The sequence below is a fragment of the Malaclemys terrapin genome, chromosome 4 (assembly GCF_027887155.1).
Source record: "Malaclemys terrapin pileata isolate rMalTer1 chromosome 4, rMalTer1.hap1, whole genome shotgun sequence".
In the NCBI taxonomy this organism is placed as follows: Eukaryota; Metazoa; Chordata; order Testudines; family Emydidae; genus Malaclemys; species Malaclemys terrapin.
In genome coordinates, this window is record NC_071508.1 from 151,046,959 (window position 1) to 151,060,759 (window position 13,801).

Sequence of the window (13,801 nt, forward strand, 5' to 3'; positions counted from 1 at the left end):
AGGTGCTGCAGCACCCCCATGGTTTACGCGGGGCTCCGCTGCTGTCCCCACACCCAGGGATCCTGGCTGCCAGCCCTGTGTCCAGGTCTCTGCTGCTACCCAGCATCCTGGCACCCCAGCTGCCGGCCCCTCACCCAGGGCTCTGCTACCCGGCATTCCAGCGTGCCTGGGGTCCCAGCAGCCAGGACGGACCATGGGTGCAACGGGATGCCGGGCAGCAGTATGGTGGCAACCGGGACCTCGGGCGCGGGGCCAGTAACCAGGACGGACTCTGGCAGCCCAGAGGGACCCCGGTCACAAAGGGTGGAGTTTAACCGTTAACAGAAACCAATAAGCATCAAGCTTATTGGTTAACCGTTTAATACAGTACTTAGTAGAGATGTGAGAGTTTAATGATGGGCACTTTCCGCAGAGAACAATTCCAAAATCTCACAAATATCAACATGCTCCCCTTAACCCTTTCAACTGGTGTTGGAAATGGTTTGCCTTTTAGTGTAGACTGAGCCAAACCCTTTTCAAAACCATTACAAGACACACTTAAGACATCATGCTCTAGCAGTTTCTGTAATTTGTGTGGATAACAATTTCACACATTCTATACTAGTGGTTGAACTGTACCCAGCACTTCACTCAGAACATGGCTAAATGAAGCAGATCTGGCTGGCATGTTGTGATTACGTGTATTTAGGTCAGAAATGGACTCTTCAGAATCACCAGAATTTGGATGCTGACTCTTATTCTGGCAAGTACTTAGCAGTGTATGGGTATAACGTTAGGTGGGGAAGAGTTACATTTTAATGTAAAGTGAGTCATGGTTGAGGAATTTTCTGGTTCTTCAGCCACCCTTCAAGTAAGAGTGGACAAGGGGCACATAGGATTACCAGAGGCAGAGTGTGACTGACAAAATCTTCAAATTCAAACACCTCAAAGTCATCACTCTGCCTTAGAGACAACTAAAACATAAGAATAGACAGACTATAAAATGGACATGAGCTAGACAGTTCTAAGTCATGTGGAGGGGAAAGACAGGAAAAGAAAACATTTCCAGAGGGGACTGAGTGTCTCTGAGAAAGGTTTAGGAGATGCAGACCGTTCCTTTTTTTTAAAATCTAGTTCAGATACAGTCCTACAGACTGCATCTTCACTCTGGAAGATAATCCTATCATACTAACCACTGAATTCTGAACAGCAGTAGTGAAAGCAAGTAGAGTCTTTTTAGTTTCACTGAATGGCGCCTCGGCAAAGCCTTGAGCAGCAAAAGTAATGGAGCTGTCAGCAAGCTCGTGAAAGAGATATTACATTGGTCTATATCATGTTCAGAATGATGATTTTGCAACCCAAAGGCTAGAAACTTGGATGCCTAAATCACACCATGGATCTAGCCCCAACTGCCACTTAGCAACTAAGTCCAATATTCAGATCCTCAAAACTCCCACTCAACTGCCACCTAACCCCGATAGATGCCTGAAGTCCCCAGGCACCCATGTTTCCTTTATCAGAGAGGTAGCCATGTTTGTTGCTTTTTACAGATCCAGACTAAGAGTCCTGTGGCACGGTAAAAACTAACATGTATTGGAGCATAAGCTTTTGTGGGTGAATACCCACTTCGTCAGACGCATCTGACGAAGTGGGTATTCACCCACAAAAGCTTATGCTCCAATACATTTGTTAGTCTATACGGTGCCACAGGATTCTTTGTTGATGTTTACTTTAGTCATCTAAAAATCTGCCACTGGCCATGCACAAAGCCACCTCAGTCCTGATGCCCACGTGCCTCGCTCACGCCTAAGCCCCAACAGGATCCTCCAACTAGGCATTCTCCTGCCTATTTCACCTACAGGGCCCAATGCAGAAGGTGTTCTCAGAAATTACCTTACAGATCAGGCCCTAAACCTAAACAAAGTAACAGCACTGGAGGATGAGGAAAAGGTGTCCCCCTTATAACCTTTAGCCCAGCATTGAGAGCACTCATCCAGGATACAGAAGCCCTGGATTCAAATAGCCCCTTTGCCCATCTTGGAGCAGGGATGTGAACCCACCTGTCTGGAGAGTGCACTAACAACCAGGCTATGAGATATGCTGGGGTGGGTCCTTCAATCTCTCCTGTTGAAGCCATTCCACTTCACGTAAATACTCATTGGAACAGAGAAATGAAGGTGGATCTCCCACAGGCCAGGTGAGGGTCCTGACCACTCAGCTAGTGACTGCGTCAGCTTCACTCTATCTCTGGACCAGTGAACATATATACAAAGTGAAATGGCTCCAGCAGGAGAGACAGACCTCCCCACATCAGAATATTCCATAGGTAGGCTTGGCAGAATTTTTTTTTTTTTTTAATTTCAACGAATATTGATATTTATTTATATTTTCTATTTGTATCATTGAAATTTTCAATTGGGCAAAATCATGGGGCTTAAGCATTTTTCATGTTTATCAATTTACATTTTCACTGTTGTGGGAAATTATAAGGGTCAGACAATTATTTAATGACAGCAGACATTGAGATTAAAAAAGTTACAGCTTTATAACCATTAAAACAAACGGTCAACATCACAGCTCCAAATATACAGAGTAAATATAATTAAATCAAACTAAAGTTCTCGCACAGCATTTTTCTAATTTTGCCTATCTGTAAACTTCAGTTATTAGTGATAGAAATATTTTTAATGAGTTTGTGGGTGTACAGTGAAATTGACATTTACAACAAACAAAAATCTAATCCTTCCAAGGCTATCCAAAGGCTAGTGGTTAGGACACTGTCCAAAGATGCAGGTTCAAATGCCTGTCCACATCAAACAGGGGGTGAGGGGAATTTGAATCTGAGTCTCCCACATCTTGGGTGAATGCTCTAACCATTGTGCTAATGGGAAGAAGGAGGTGTGACAGTGTACCCCATAAGGCTTTATGGGGAGGGGGTGCTTATAAATGTATGTATGACATAACTGGAATATGTTTTGTGCTGCCTGTGCCATGTAACATATCTCCGTAAGGGTTATGGTCTACTATATCTATTCATCCTATTTGTACATATATATCATTTTCTACTCGAGGTTAAGAATATGGGCTGTATGCTTGCCTGATTTCTAAGTAAGCTTTGTGAGGCATTTGGTCAGCTTTTTTAGGAAGGAATTTGCCAGGTTAAGTACCTGATCAGGAGACACTTAGGGAACAATGCATCTTGGAATGCTCCAATCCACATGAGAAGTCTTCCTGGAGACATGCAAGATGCCATGTGGACAATGGCGTCGGCCTGCAAAGACTGAGTCATGCAGGGGCATGTGACTTGCCCAGGTGACTCCAAAACTCCATCTTGGAGCTGGGCTTTGCATAGGAGGGAGGAGGGGGGTCTCCACCCACAAGAGAGAGTCTACTTAAACCTATGGGAGACCCCTCCAGGTTGTCTTCAGCTGGCTAAAGAAGGAGCCTCTCCACCCCCCCCAGGATACTTGAAGGAGACTGAAACAAAGGACAGTAACTACAGGGGGTGTGAGTGATTGCTGGACCCAGGCTAAAAGGAGCTTAGCCTGTAAAAGGGAGCACTCTGGAACTGGTGAGGAAATTATCTGTATTCAGTTTGATTAGGCATAGATCTGCGCATTTTATTTTATTTTGCTTGTGACTTACTTTGTTCTGTCTGTTACTACTTTGAACCACTTAAATCCTACTGTCTGTATTTAATAAAATCACTTTCTATTTAGTAATTCACTCAGAGTATGTATTAATACCTGGGGGAGCAAACAACTGTGCATATCTCTCTATCAGTGTTATAGAGGGCGAACAATTTATGAGTTTGCCCTGCATAAACTTTATGCAGGGCAAAACGGATTTATCTGGGTTTAGACCCCATTGGGAATTGGGCATCTGAGTGCTAAAGACAAGCACGCTACTGCGAGCTGATTTCAGGTAAACTTACAGCTTTGGGACAAGTGATTCAGACCCTGGGTCTGTGTCTGGAGCCAGACGGGAGTGTCTGGCTCAGCAAGACAGGGTGCTGGAGTCCTGAGCTGGCAGGGAAAACAGAAGCAGGGGTAGTCTTTGCACATCGGGTGGCAGCTCCCAAGGGGGTTTCTGTGATCCAACCCGTCACAGTGGCGTAGTCGGCAGGATCTGTGCACAGTTGATTGCTTTGAGATACTGGTAGTGATTTTAAGTGAGTTTTACGTGTGGTGGCTGGAGAACAGACAAAGTGGTTACTGGTTTGTTATTTTCTGTTTGCTTATTTCGGGCAAGGGAAGTAGGGACAGAAAAGGAAGCTCTCTGTTAACTAAGAATCCCCTGAGCTGAGTGCATCTCAGTTTCAGTGAACTGCAGAGGGGTTGTGGCCCAGCACAAGAAAGCAGAACAATGAGTACTAGTGATCTCAGTTCCAGTGAACGGCAGAGTGGTTGTAGCCCAGCACGAGAAAGCAGGACAATGAGTACCAGTGACGCTGCTATTAAACTAAAGCTGGCCAGGTTGGAAGCAAAAGAGAGAGAAAGTGAACATAAGAGACGGCTGGAACTAAGACAATTAGAAATTAGTGCCATGGAGGCAGAGAGAGAGGCAGCGAGGGCGGCAGCGAGAGCGGAGGCAGAGGCAGCTGCCCACGAGAGGGCTATGGAGGCCCAGAGGGAGGCCTGGAAGCATGAACTGGCTGTTATGGAGTCAAAGAGACGAAACCCTCCCCCTGCTGGCTCCACTTCCCCAAAAATCCACAAATGGGAGCGGCTATGTCCACAGTATGATGAGTCCAGCGATATCGCCGAATATTTCATCACCTTTGAGAGACTGTGCACCCTCCATGCCATCCCTGAAGATCAGAAGATGACCACATTGATAGCAAAATTGACAGGCAGAGCTCTGGACATATTCAATAAGATGCCTATTGATGATGCTTCAAACTATGGTAAATTTAAAGAACTGGTTTTGAAACAGTTTCAGGTTACACCTGAAACCTACAGGGTTAAATTCAGGAGCCTTAAGAGGGGATCTGGATTAAGTAATGTGGTTTATGCCAATGAAATGAGAGATTTGGTAGATAAATGGGTGCGGGGGAGAGGCATTACCAGCTTTGAAGGGATGTGTGATCTAGTTACTCAGGAACATTTCCTGAATATGTGCAGTGATGAGGTAAAACAGTATTTGTGGGACAAAAAGGTAAATGCAGTGGGTGAATTAGCTGAGTATGCTGACTCTTATGAACAAGCCCAAGCTGCAATCAAACACAAACCACTGGCAGAAGGGTATAAGGTTGGGGGAAAGCAGAATCACCGTTTTACCCCTGGGTCTGGGAAAAAAGAGGCTGGGCGGTCACCTCCCCATTCCCCTGGTACTCGACCCAAATTTCCTGTGCAAGCAGAGGAGCCCAAGAGGTGCTATCATTGTAAGTCCACTGAGCACCTGAGGAATAAGTGTCCCTTACTGAGTGAAGCTGCGGCTTCTCAGAGCCAGGCTGTGGCCTCTTTCCACACAGGATTTGTAAAGCTTGCTTCCACACAACCAAGCAGTGAGCATATGCATGCTGTTAAATTGAATGGTCAAATGCTTCTTGGATTAAGGGACACGGGTGCTGAGATTTCTGTGGTCAGGAGGGACCTGATCCAAGAAAAGGATTTGTTGCCAGGTAAAATGGCAGAATTAGAGCTGGTCGGGGGTTACAAAGTCCTTGCACCTTTAGCTAAAGTACACATGCAAACTCGGGATTTGCAGGCTGAACTGACTGTTGCAACGGTGGCACACAATTTTGCACCGTTTCTACTGGGGAATGATTTCTTTAGTGTGGCAGAATCTGTCCCAGGGTTGGTTAGCAGTGAGAAGGAATCTTGTGCCAAAAGCCCCAGAGGGGGGGGCCAAGTCACACAGACTGCTGGGGGAATAGGAGGGTGTCTCTTAGATTCCTCTGCAACAGTAAAGGATGCAGATTCGGGGGCAGGGCTGATTGTAGCCGGTTCCTGTAGCTCTGGGGCTCAAGGGAAGTTCCAGAGGGAGGAGCTGGGTTCCTGTAGCTCTGGGGCTCAAGGGAAGTTCCAGAGGGAGGAGCTGGATGAAGCCAGCTCCTGTCCCCTAATCATCTCCCCGGGGGAGGGGGATGTACCACCTTGTAGCAAGGAGGCTACCACAGCTGCTGACTGCCAGGAAGTTGCAGGTCAGCAGGGGGCCGGGCCTGCCCTGGGGTGCACAGAGGTGTGTGTCCCAAAGGTGGAAGTTGGGGTCCTGGGGACCACTGTGGTGGGAACAGGCCCCAAGGACTCTATAGCTGAGTGCCAGCCCAACCCGAGTGGAAGGGGAGGGTTTTTGCGGGCCAGTGAGAGGTCTGTTGTAGCTGGTAGCTGTGAGTCCACAGCTGGGGCAGGATCACCTTCCCTTTCAGGGGACACAAGAGTGTCGGACCCAGCGGGGAGCCCAAAGAGGGAAGCCCAAATGGAAGGTCAGGGGGGGCCAGAGAGTCCACCCACCTTTTGTGGGGAGGGGCTTTCCCAGGAGGAGGGTGAAAAGTCTGCATTCGAAATGCCAACCCCCTCTCCTGTGGATCAGGTTTTAAAGGAAACCTGGGGGTCAGGTCTCCAGGATGAGGGGGTCTATCCAGCTGACCCATTGGAAACAGAAAGTGGGGTGCCCAAAGGGGTCCAGAGCACCCCAGGGAAAGCTGCTGTTCTTGCTACACTTGCAAGAGATAAAACTCTCTCTCCAAGACAGGGGGGGGGAAATCTCTTCATGGGAGGAACTTCACGAGGGAGTGGGGCCCAGCCCAGAGAAACTCTAGAGGGAGGGGCCGAGGACAAGTATGGTTGTAGTACACCCTTTCCTGGCCAAAGACCCAAGCACATGCCCGAACTAGAAGTCTCCCCCAAAGAGGCAGAGGAATCTGCATCAGAAGGTCTACCAGAGGGCACAGAGAACTGGGAAAATGCAATAGATGCTAAACAAGTCCAATTAAGTGAACGAAGCCTGTCCACTGTAGATTTGCTGTTAACCTTGTGTCTTTTGCTAATTCACCTATGGGTTAAAACAAAAGAATTCACACTAGTGGTAAACCCTTTAAAGATGTGGAACATATTTGATTCGTGGAATAAGCTGTTATACATGCTGGGGATGGTGACAGGACAGCCCCACCAGCATGTTACTTTACAGCCCATACCTGTAAAAAGCAGCAAAAGCATAACAGGCCTATGCTGCTGTGTAGAAGGGGAAACTGAGGCACACCGCCTCATGGCATTGGGGGCTAAATGCCAAGATAACTCCACGTTAATGAGTATTGCTGCCTGCATTCTGTTAGCAATACTACATCCCTACCTGTTTGCAAGCATCTGGGGACCAGGGACCCCAAAACGGGCTAGAACCCCCAGGAGTGACATCATATGGTTTCAAGGTACTGAAAGGAAGTGTGACCAGAAACAAACAGAAATTTTACAGGTACTGCCTCCGCCATGGACAGTGTCCAAGTCTCTGGCAGTAAGTTCAGGGGGAGGGTGTGACAGTGTACCCCATAAGGCTTTATGGGGAGGGGGTGCTTATAAATGTATGTATGACATAACTGGAATATGTTTTGTGCTGCCTGTGCCATGTAACATATCTCCGTAAGGGTTATGGTCTACTATATCTATTCATCCTATTTGTACATATATATCATTTTCTACTCGAGGTTAAGAATATGGGCTGTATGCTTGCCTGATTTCTAAGTAAGCTTTGTGAGGCATTTGGTCAGCTTCTTTAGGAAGGAATTCGCCAGGTTAAGTACCTGATCAGGAGACACTTAGGGAACAATGCATCTTGGAATGCTCCAATCCACATGAGAAGTCTTCCTGGAGACATGCAAGATGCCATGTGGACAATGGCGTCGGCCTGCAAAGACTGAGTCATGCAGGGGCATGTGACTTGCCCAGGTGACTCCAAAACTCCATCTTGGAGCTGGGCTTTGCATAGGAGGGAGGAGGGGGGTCTCCACCCACAAGAGAGAGTCTACTTAAACCTATGGGAGACCCCTCCAGGTTGTCTTCAGCTGGCTAAAGAAGGAGCCTCTCCACCCCCCCCAGGATACTTGAAGGAGACTGAAACAAAGGACAGTAACTACAGGGGGTGTGAGTGATTGCTGGACCCAGGCTAAAAGGAGCTTAGCCTGTAAAAGGGAGCACTCTGGAACTGGTGAGGAAATTATCTGTATTCAGTTTGATTAGGCATAGATCTGCGCATTTTATTTTATTTTGCTTGTGACTTACTTTGTTCTGTCTGTTACTACTTTGAACCACTTAAATCCTACTGTCTGTATTTAATAAAATCACTTTCTATTTAGTAATTCACTCAGAGTATGTATTAATACCTGGGGGAGCAAACAACTGTGCATATCTCTCTATCAGTGTTATAGAGGGCGAACAATTTATGAGTTTGCTCTGCATAAACTTTATGCAGGGCAAAACGGATTTATCTGGGTTTAGACCCCATTGGGAATTGGGCATCTGAGTGCTAAAGACAAGCACGCTACTGCGAGCTGATTTCAGGTAAACTTGCAGCTTTGGGACAAGTGATTCAGACCCTGGGTCTGTGTCTGGAGCCAGACGGGAGTGTCTGGCTCAGCAAGACAGGGTGCTGGAGTCCTGAGCTGGCAGGGAAAACAGAAGCAGGGGTAGTCTTTGCACATCGGGTGGCAGCTCCCAAGGGGGTTTCTGTGATCCAACCCGTCACAGGAGGCACCACCTCTGTCGTTTTTTTCCTCCCTAGCAAGAAAGGTTTTAGGCACATAACTCCAGGAGATACGAATCCCAGATGGAGGTAGGCCCCCCAAGTCCCTTTCAGAGACCAAGCTTAGGCCACATCTCACCCAGGTATTTCCTATTAGCTACTTTAGACAGCTCAGTCCCTGCTCAGCTTGCTGCTTTTGTTGATCCCATTCTTAGGCACCTAACGCACCCCATGCATTATACAGAGAAGGTGGGCAGCTAACTCAGGGCTGAGGAGTCCATTGGCAGAAGGGTGCCTAAAATTAGGCACTGCAACACTGAGCCTAAACCCCTTTGTCAATCCAGCCCCTTGCATTTTAAATACAATTTTATGTTTTGAAGAAATTGTTGGTGCAGCTGTAGGTTCCTCATCTGCCACACACTTTTTCAAGTTCTAGTCTACAAATATTTTAGGTGTGCCAACACCAAGAGGAAAACAGTGCATTTAGCATGGTAGAAGATGACATTACTAAGGGTAGGTCTACACTTACCTCTGGGTCCGGCGGTAAGCAATAGATCTTCTGGGATCGATTTATTGCGTCTTGTCTAGATGCGATAAATCGATCCCAGAAGTGCTCGTCGTCGACGCCGGTACTCCAGCTCGGCGAGAGGAGTACACGGCATCGACGGGGGAGCCTGCCTGCCGCGTCTGGACCCGCGGTAAGTTCGAACTAAGGTACTTCGAATTCAGCTACGTTATTAACGTAGCTGAATTTGCGTACCTTAGTTCAAATTGGGGGGTTAGTGGGGACCAGGCCTAAGAATGGTGGGATAAATATAAGAGGAAAGTTTGTGCTAAAAAATTTAAGATTTCCTGCGCAAGTTCTGTGTAGAATAAGAAACTGTAGTGAACAATTCAATACCATCTGAGGCGGTTTCTCCAGGTCAAAGCAAGCACACTGATGGGGTGGTGTGGGGAAATTTTACACCATTCCCGCCATACTTTACTAATTCTGTGGTTAAATAGAGCCTTTAGTCTCAACTGTTATCAATATGGCCACTTTTGCCCATTGTTTTTGAGAGTGGATTTCCCCTTTGAGGGCTCCCCCTAATCTACAGGCATCAGATATGTCCACTTTTGCAAGCACATTCACTTTAAAAAAATTGGAACCATTTCACAGCAACTAGTTGTGATGTCATGGAGAGGATTGTCTCTTCAAGCAGTGAACAAGAGGTAATTTCTGAAGTTCTACATTCATGAAAAGTTTCCTAATTTTAAAAAAGGTGAAAGATTTGTGACACTAATGCATACCACAGTATACAACTTGATTCAGTTTACAATTAGTACACTGTCAATTAGCAATTACCTACACAATTAGCATTAATATAATTGTTAGTCTCAGAAATGAGGACAAGAACTGACTGAAATCTCTTCTAACCCACAGAGATGATCTCTGCAGGCCAGCATTAAAACTCTTACCTAGACTATCTGTTCTGTGGATAAACATATGACATCAGTGCCCAGGACTGCCAATCTGAAAGTTTCATCACTTCAGATATTAGCACAGATATATACACACTGATTAAGGAATGTGCTTGTGCAGAATGAATCTCCCCCCTTTTCAATTTCTCAGTGGTTCTATATCCATTACGTGGGGCAAATTAGTTAGGGGGGAAAGCTCAAGGTAGTGAAACATATGACCAAAATATGGAGTTTAGAATAGTTACATAACTGAAAATTAACTTTTAAATGGTAAACATTCAGTGGGGGGAATTGTTTCAGTAAGACTGATTTTCTAACCAACATTCATTATGAGTTAGCTTTCTAGATAGTAACCCATGCTAAAATTAAACAACCAGTTTAATTTAAGAAGTCTTAGCAGAAAGGCAGACTTTTCATGCATCCGAAGAAGTGGGCTGTAGTCCACGAAAGCTTATGCTCTAATAAGTTTGTTAGTCTCTAAGGTGCCACAAGTACTCCTGTTCTTTTTGCGGATACGGACTAACACGGCTGCTACTCTGAAACCAGACTTTTCATGAACATCCAACAAATCATGAGAATGAAAGGCTGTTCAGTGCAGAACTAAAAGGGACTTCAGATGACCTTGGATAAGTCACTAATTTATGGATGTTATGCTCAAATTCAGGGTTTGTCTGATTTAGACTAGGATTAGCGGGAGTGTATTAGCTATGCCTGACCTAAAACCTTTCCTACTCAATGAAGGCTCTCATAGGGTCAAATGCAACTCAGGTAACTATTGACATGACCTATGCATTTAAATAGTCTGTGGTTGAGCCTACCGACAAAAGCATTGGATATAAGTGCACCCCAGAGCTCTGTATAAAGAACCAGAAGCGAAGTAGTTTATTTTGCACTGTAGGATCACAGTCATGTTCCCTTTTCAGTTTATATGTGAAGAGCTTTTGCACTCAGAAGGAAACCGACCAGTTTTCTCTTGAGGAAAAAAAACCAAGTGGATTTTAATGACAGGAAATCTGGTTTTTACTATTCCTAACTCTACCACGGACTGTACTTGACTTTGGCAACTCACTTGGCTTCTGCATGTCAGCTTCCTTATCTGTGACACAGAAGCAATATCACCTACATCAAAAGGATCTTGGGACTTCGTTCATTGAAGTCCAGCCACGAGGAAGTCTGTTCAAAAACAGACTTCAACGAGAAACTGCATAACTGGAATTAATTTGCAAACAGGACACCATTAAATTAGGCTTGAATAAAAACTGGGAGTGGATGGGTCATTACACAAAGTAAAAACTATTTCCCCATGCTAATTTTTCCCCCTTACTGTTACTCGCATCTTCTTGTCAACTGTTGGACATGAGCCATCCTGATTATCACTACAAAAGTTTTTTTTCCCCTCCGGCTGATAACAGTCCACCTTCATTGATTAGCCTCATTCGAGCTGGTATGGCAACACCCATTTTTTCATGTTTTCTGTATATAAACAAACATATATAAACTTCCTACTGTATTTTCCACTGTACGCATCCGATGAAGTGGGTTTTAGACCATGAAAGCTTATGCCTAAATAAATTTGTTAGTCTCTAAGGTGCCACGAGTACTCCTTGTTCATTAAATGTTTACAAAGAGCTCTGAGATCCTTATATGGAAGAGCCTTTAGAAAAAAAGTGTTAAGTGAATTAGTGTACATACCTGCTCTATGCCCTTTGTAAAAGGTGTCTGGTTTCCTGAACAGCCTCCTGTGCCTCCAGCTCGCTCATTTTCCCAAGGCAGTTTGTTTTTTCCTTTACCTGCACTTAAAACCCTTCTGGGACATATCCCTTGATCAGTATAGGGGCTGTGAGAGCCATAGTTTTGTGTAGCATCCCTTGTGTGATCCCCACAGTAACTGTGCGCACTCTGAGTCCTGTTGCCTGCCAGCAACCAATCTGTGTCTGCTCCATGGGGCAGATGGACCCCCCTGCCATGGGCAGAGGATGGCATGGGCACAGCATACTCCACAAACCCCTGGTCTGTTAGCTTAGGCAAGGTTTTCCTGGCCAGCCTGGCCTGTACAGCGTGCATCACTCCATCCCCGTTGTCCTGCAATTCCACAGCATCCACAGCCTTAAAGAGAAGACTGGTTTTGCCTGAGCCCATGGAAGAGGCCAACACCGCAAAGGCCTCCAGGGCAGCATGGCGGACCCGCCGCTTACTGTCCACCAGGGCTGGTGCCAACCCAAACGCCAGCTTGGGCAAGTCAAAGTCCTCACTAGGGTATGTGAGCAGGGACCCAATGCAGATGTTCACCACCTCTTCCCTGACCTTGGAGTTCTTGTGCTGAAGATGCTCTGGCTGCAGTAGCAGGCACAATACCTGCTGGGGACCCACCGCCTTCATCAAGTGCCAGAAAAGCTGATTATACTCCTGCCGGATGGCCAGCTTGTTGTCGCCCAGCACCTTGGCAGCGGCCGACACTAAGGGTCCCAGGTAGGCCTGAACCCGCTCGCCCAGGCGCAGGGCCAGCAGGTGCAGCACCTCCAAGGTGCCATGCACCACCTTGAAATTGGAGTCGTCCAGAAGGGTGTAGAGGAAGCTGATGAGCCCCAGCAGGCTGGTGGCGGGCGTGGAGGCCAGGCAGGCCGGGGAGGCATCTTTCAGCACCTGCTTGAGCTCCTCCACGGCCTGGGTGCGGTTCTTGTAATCCTCCTGGTCCAGCAGGCGGCCGTGCAGCTCCTGAGGGATCAACCCGAACTTGAGGTTGGTGCTCAGGGGATCCTGCTCCGTGGGCCGGGGCCCCGAGGTGTCCCCGCCGCCGCACAGGTCCTCGCCGAGCCGGGCCTCCAGCAGGCGAGTGTAGTGGCCGCGCAGGGCGGAGGGCAGGCGGCCCAGGTAGCCATGGAAGCGCTCGGGCCCCAGGGTCTCGCCCAGCTGCCGGAGGCTGCTGAAGGCGGCGGCCGCCTCCTCCCCCGGGCCGCCCCCGGGCCGGGCGGGCGCGCCCAGTTTCCTGGCCAGGCTGAGGAGGAGGTCGCCCAGGTCCAGGCCGCGGGGCAGCGGCGGCCCGAGCAGCGCGGGCAGCAGCAGCGCGGTGGCGGTGCGCAGCGCGGGGTCGGCGCCCTCCAGCCCGTGCTCCACCAGCGCCCGCAGCACCTGGGCGCCGGGCCCCGGGCGGGCGAGGCGGCGGCGCAGGTCCCGCAGCGCCTCCCCGCGCAGCGCCGGGCTCTCCCCGCGCAGGCCCCGCACCAGCTCGGCCAGCGGCCGCTCGCCCGGCCCCGGCCCCGAGCCCGGCCCCTCCTGGCCGCCGGGCCCCGACAGCGCGGGCAGGGCCGGGCCGGGCTCGGGGCCCCGCCGGAGCAGCTGCTGCAGCAGGGCGGCCTCCTGCTCCCGCTCCCGCTCCCGCTCCGCCGACGAGCCGCGGCCCTTGGGCGCGCGCGTGTCCCCGCCGGCCCCGCGCTCACTGGCCTCCATGCTGCCCGCCTGCGGGGGAAGCGCGAGGGCCGCGGCCATGGAGCGGCGGCGGCGTCGTCCCCGGGCAGCGGCTGGAACCGGCCTGAGAGGAAAACATCGCGGTCTCCAGGGGCCGCCCTGCGCCTGCGCGGCCTCAACCAAGCGCGGCCGAAGGGGAGTGGGCGGAGTGGACTGAACCAATGCTGCTTCTCCTCCTCCCCAGAGCGCGAGTCAAAATGGCCGCCCGCAACTTTCCCAA

The 13,801-nt window shown here is 48.8% G+C and overlaps 1 protein-coding gene across 1 annotated transcript in view; it reads right to left on the reverse strand.

The window, feature by feature from the left end:
• The window catches only part of TOGARAM1 (TOG array regulator of axonemal microtubules 1), an 87,529-nt gene extending 73,927 nt beyond the window's left edge, over window positions 1–13,602 (reverse strand). The window contains exon 1 of the mRNA XM_054026183.1: window positions 11,809–13,602. Within this exon, the coding sequence (XP_053882158.1) occupies window positions 11,809–13,602 (1,794 nt within the window). The remainder of the gene's footprint in view (window positions 1–11,808) is intronic.
• Between the last annotated feature and the right edge of the window lie 199 nt (window positions 13,603–13,801).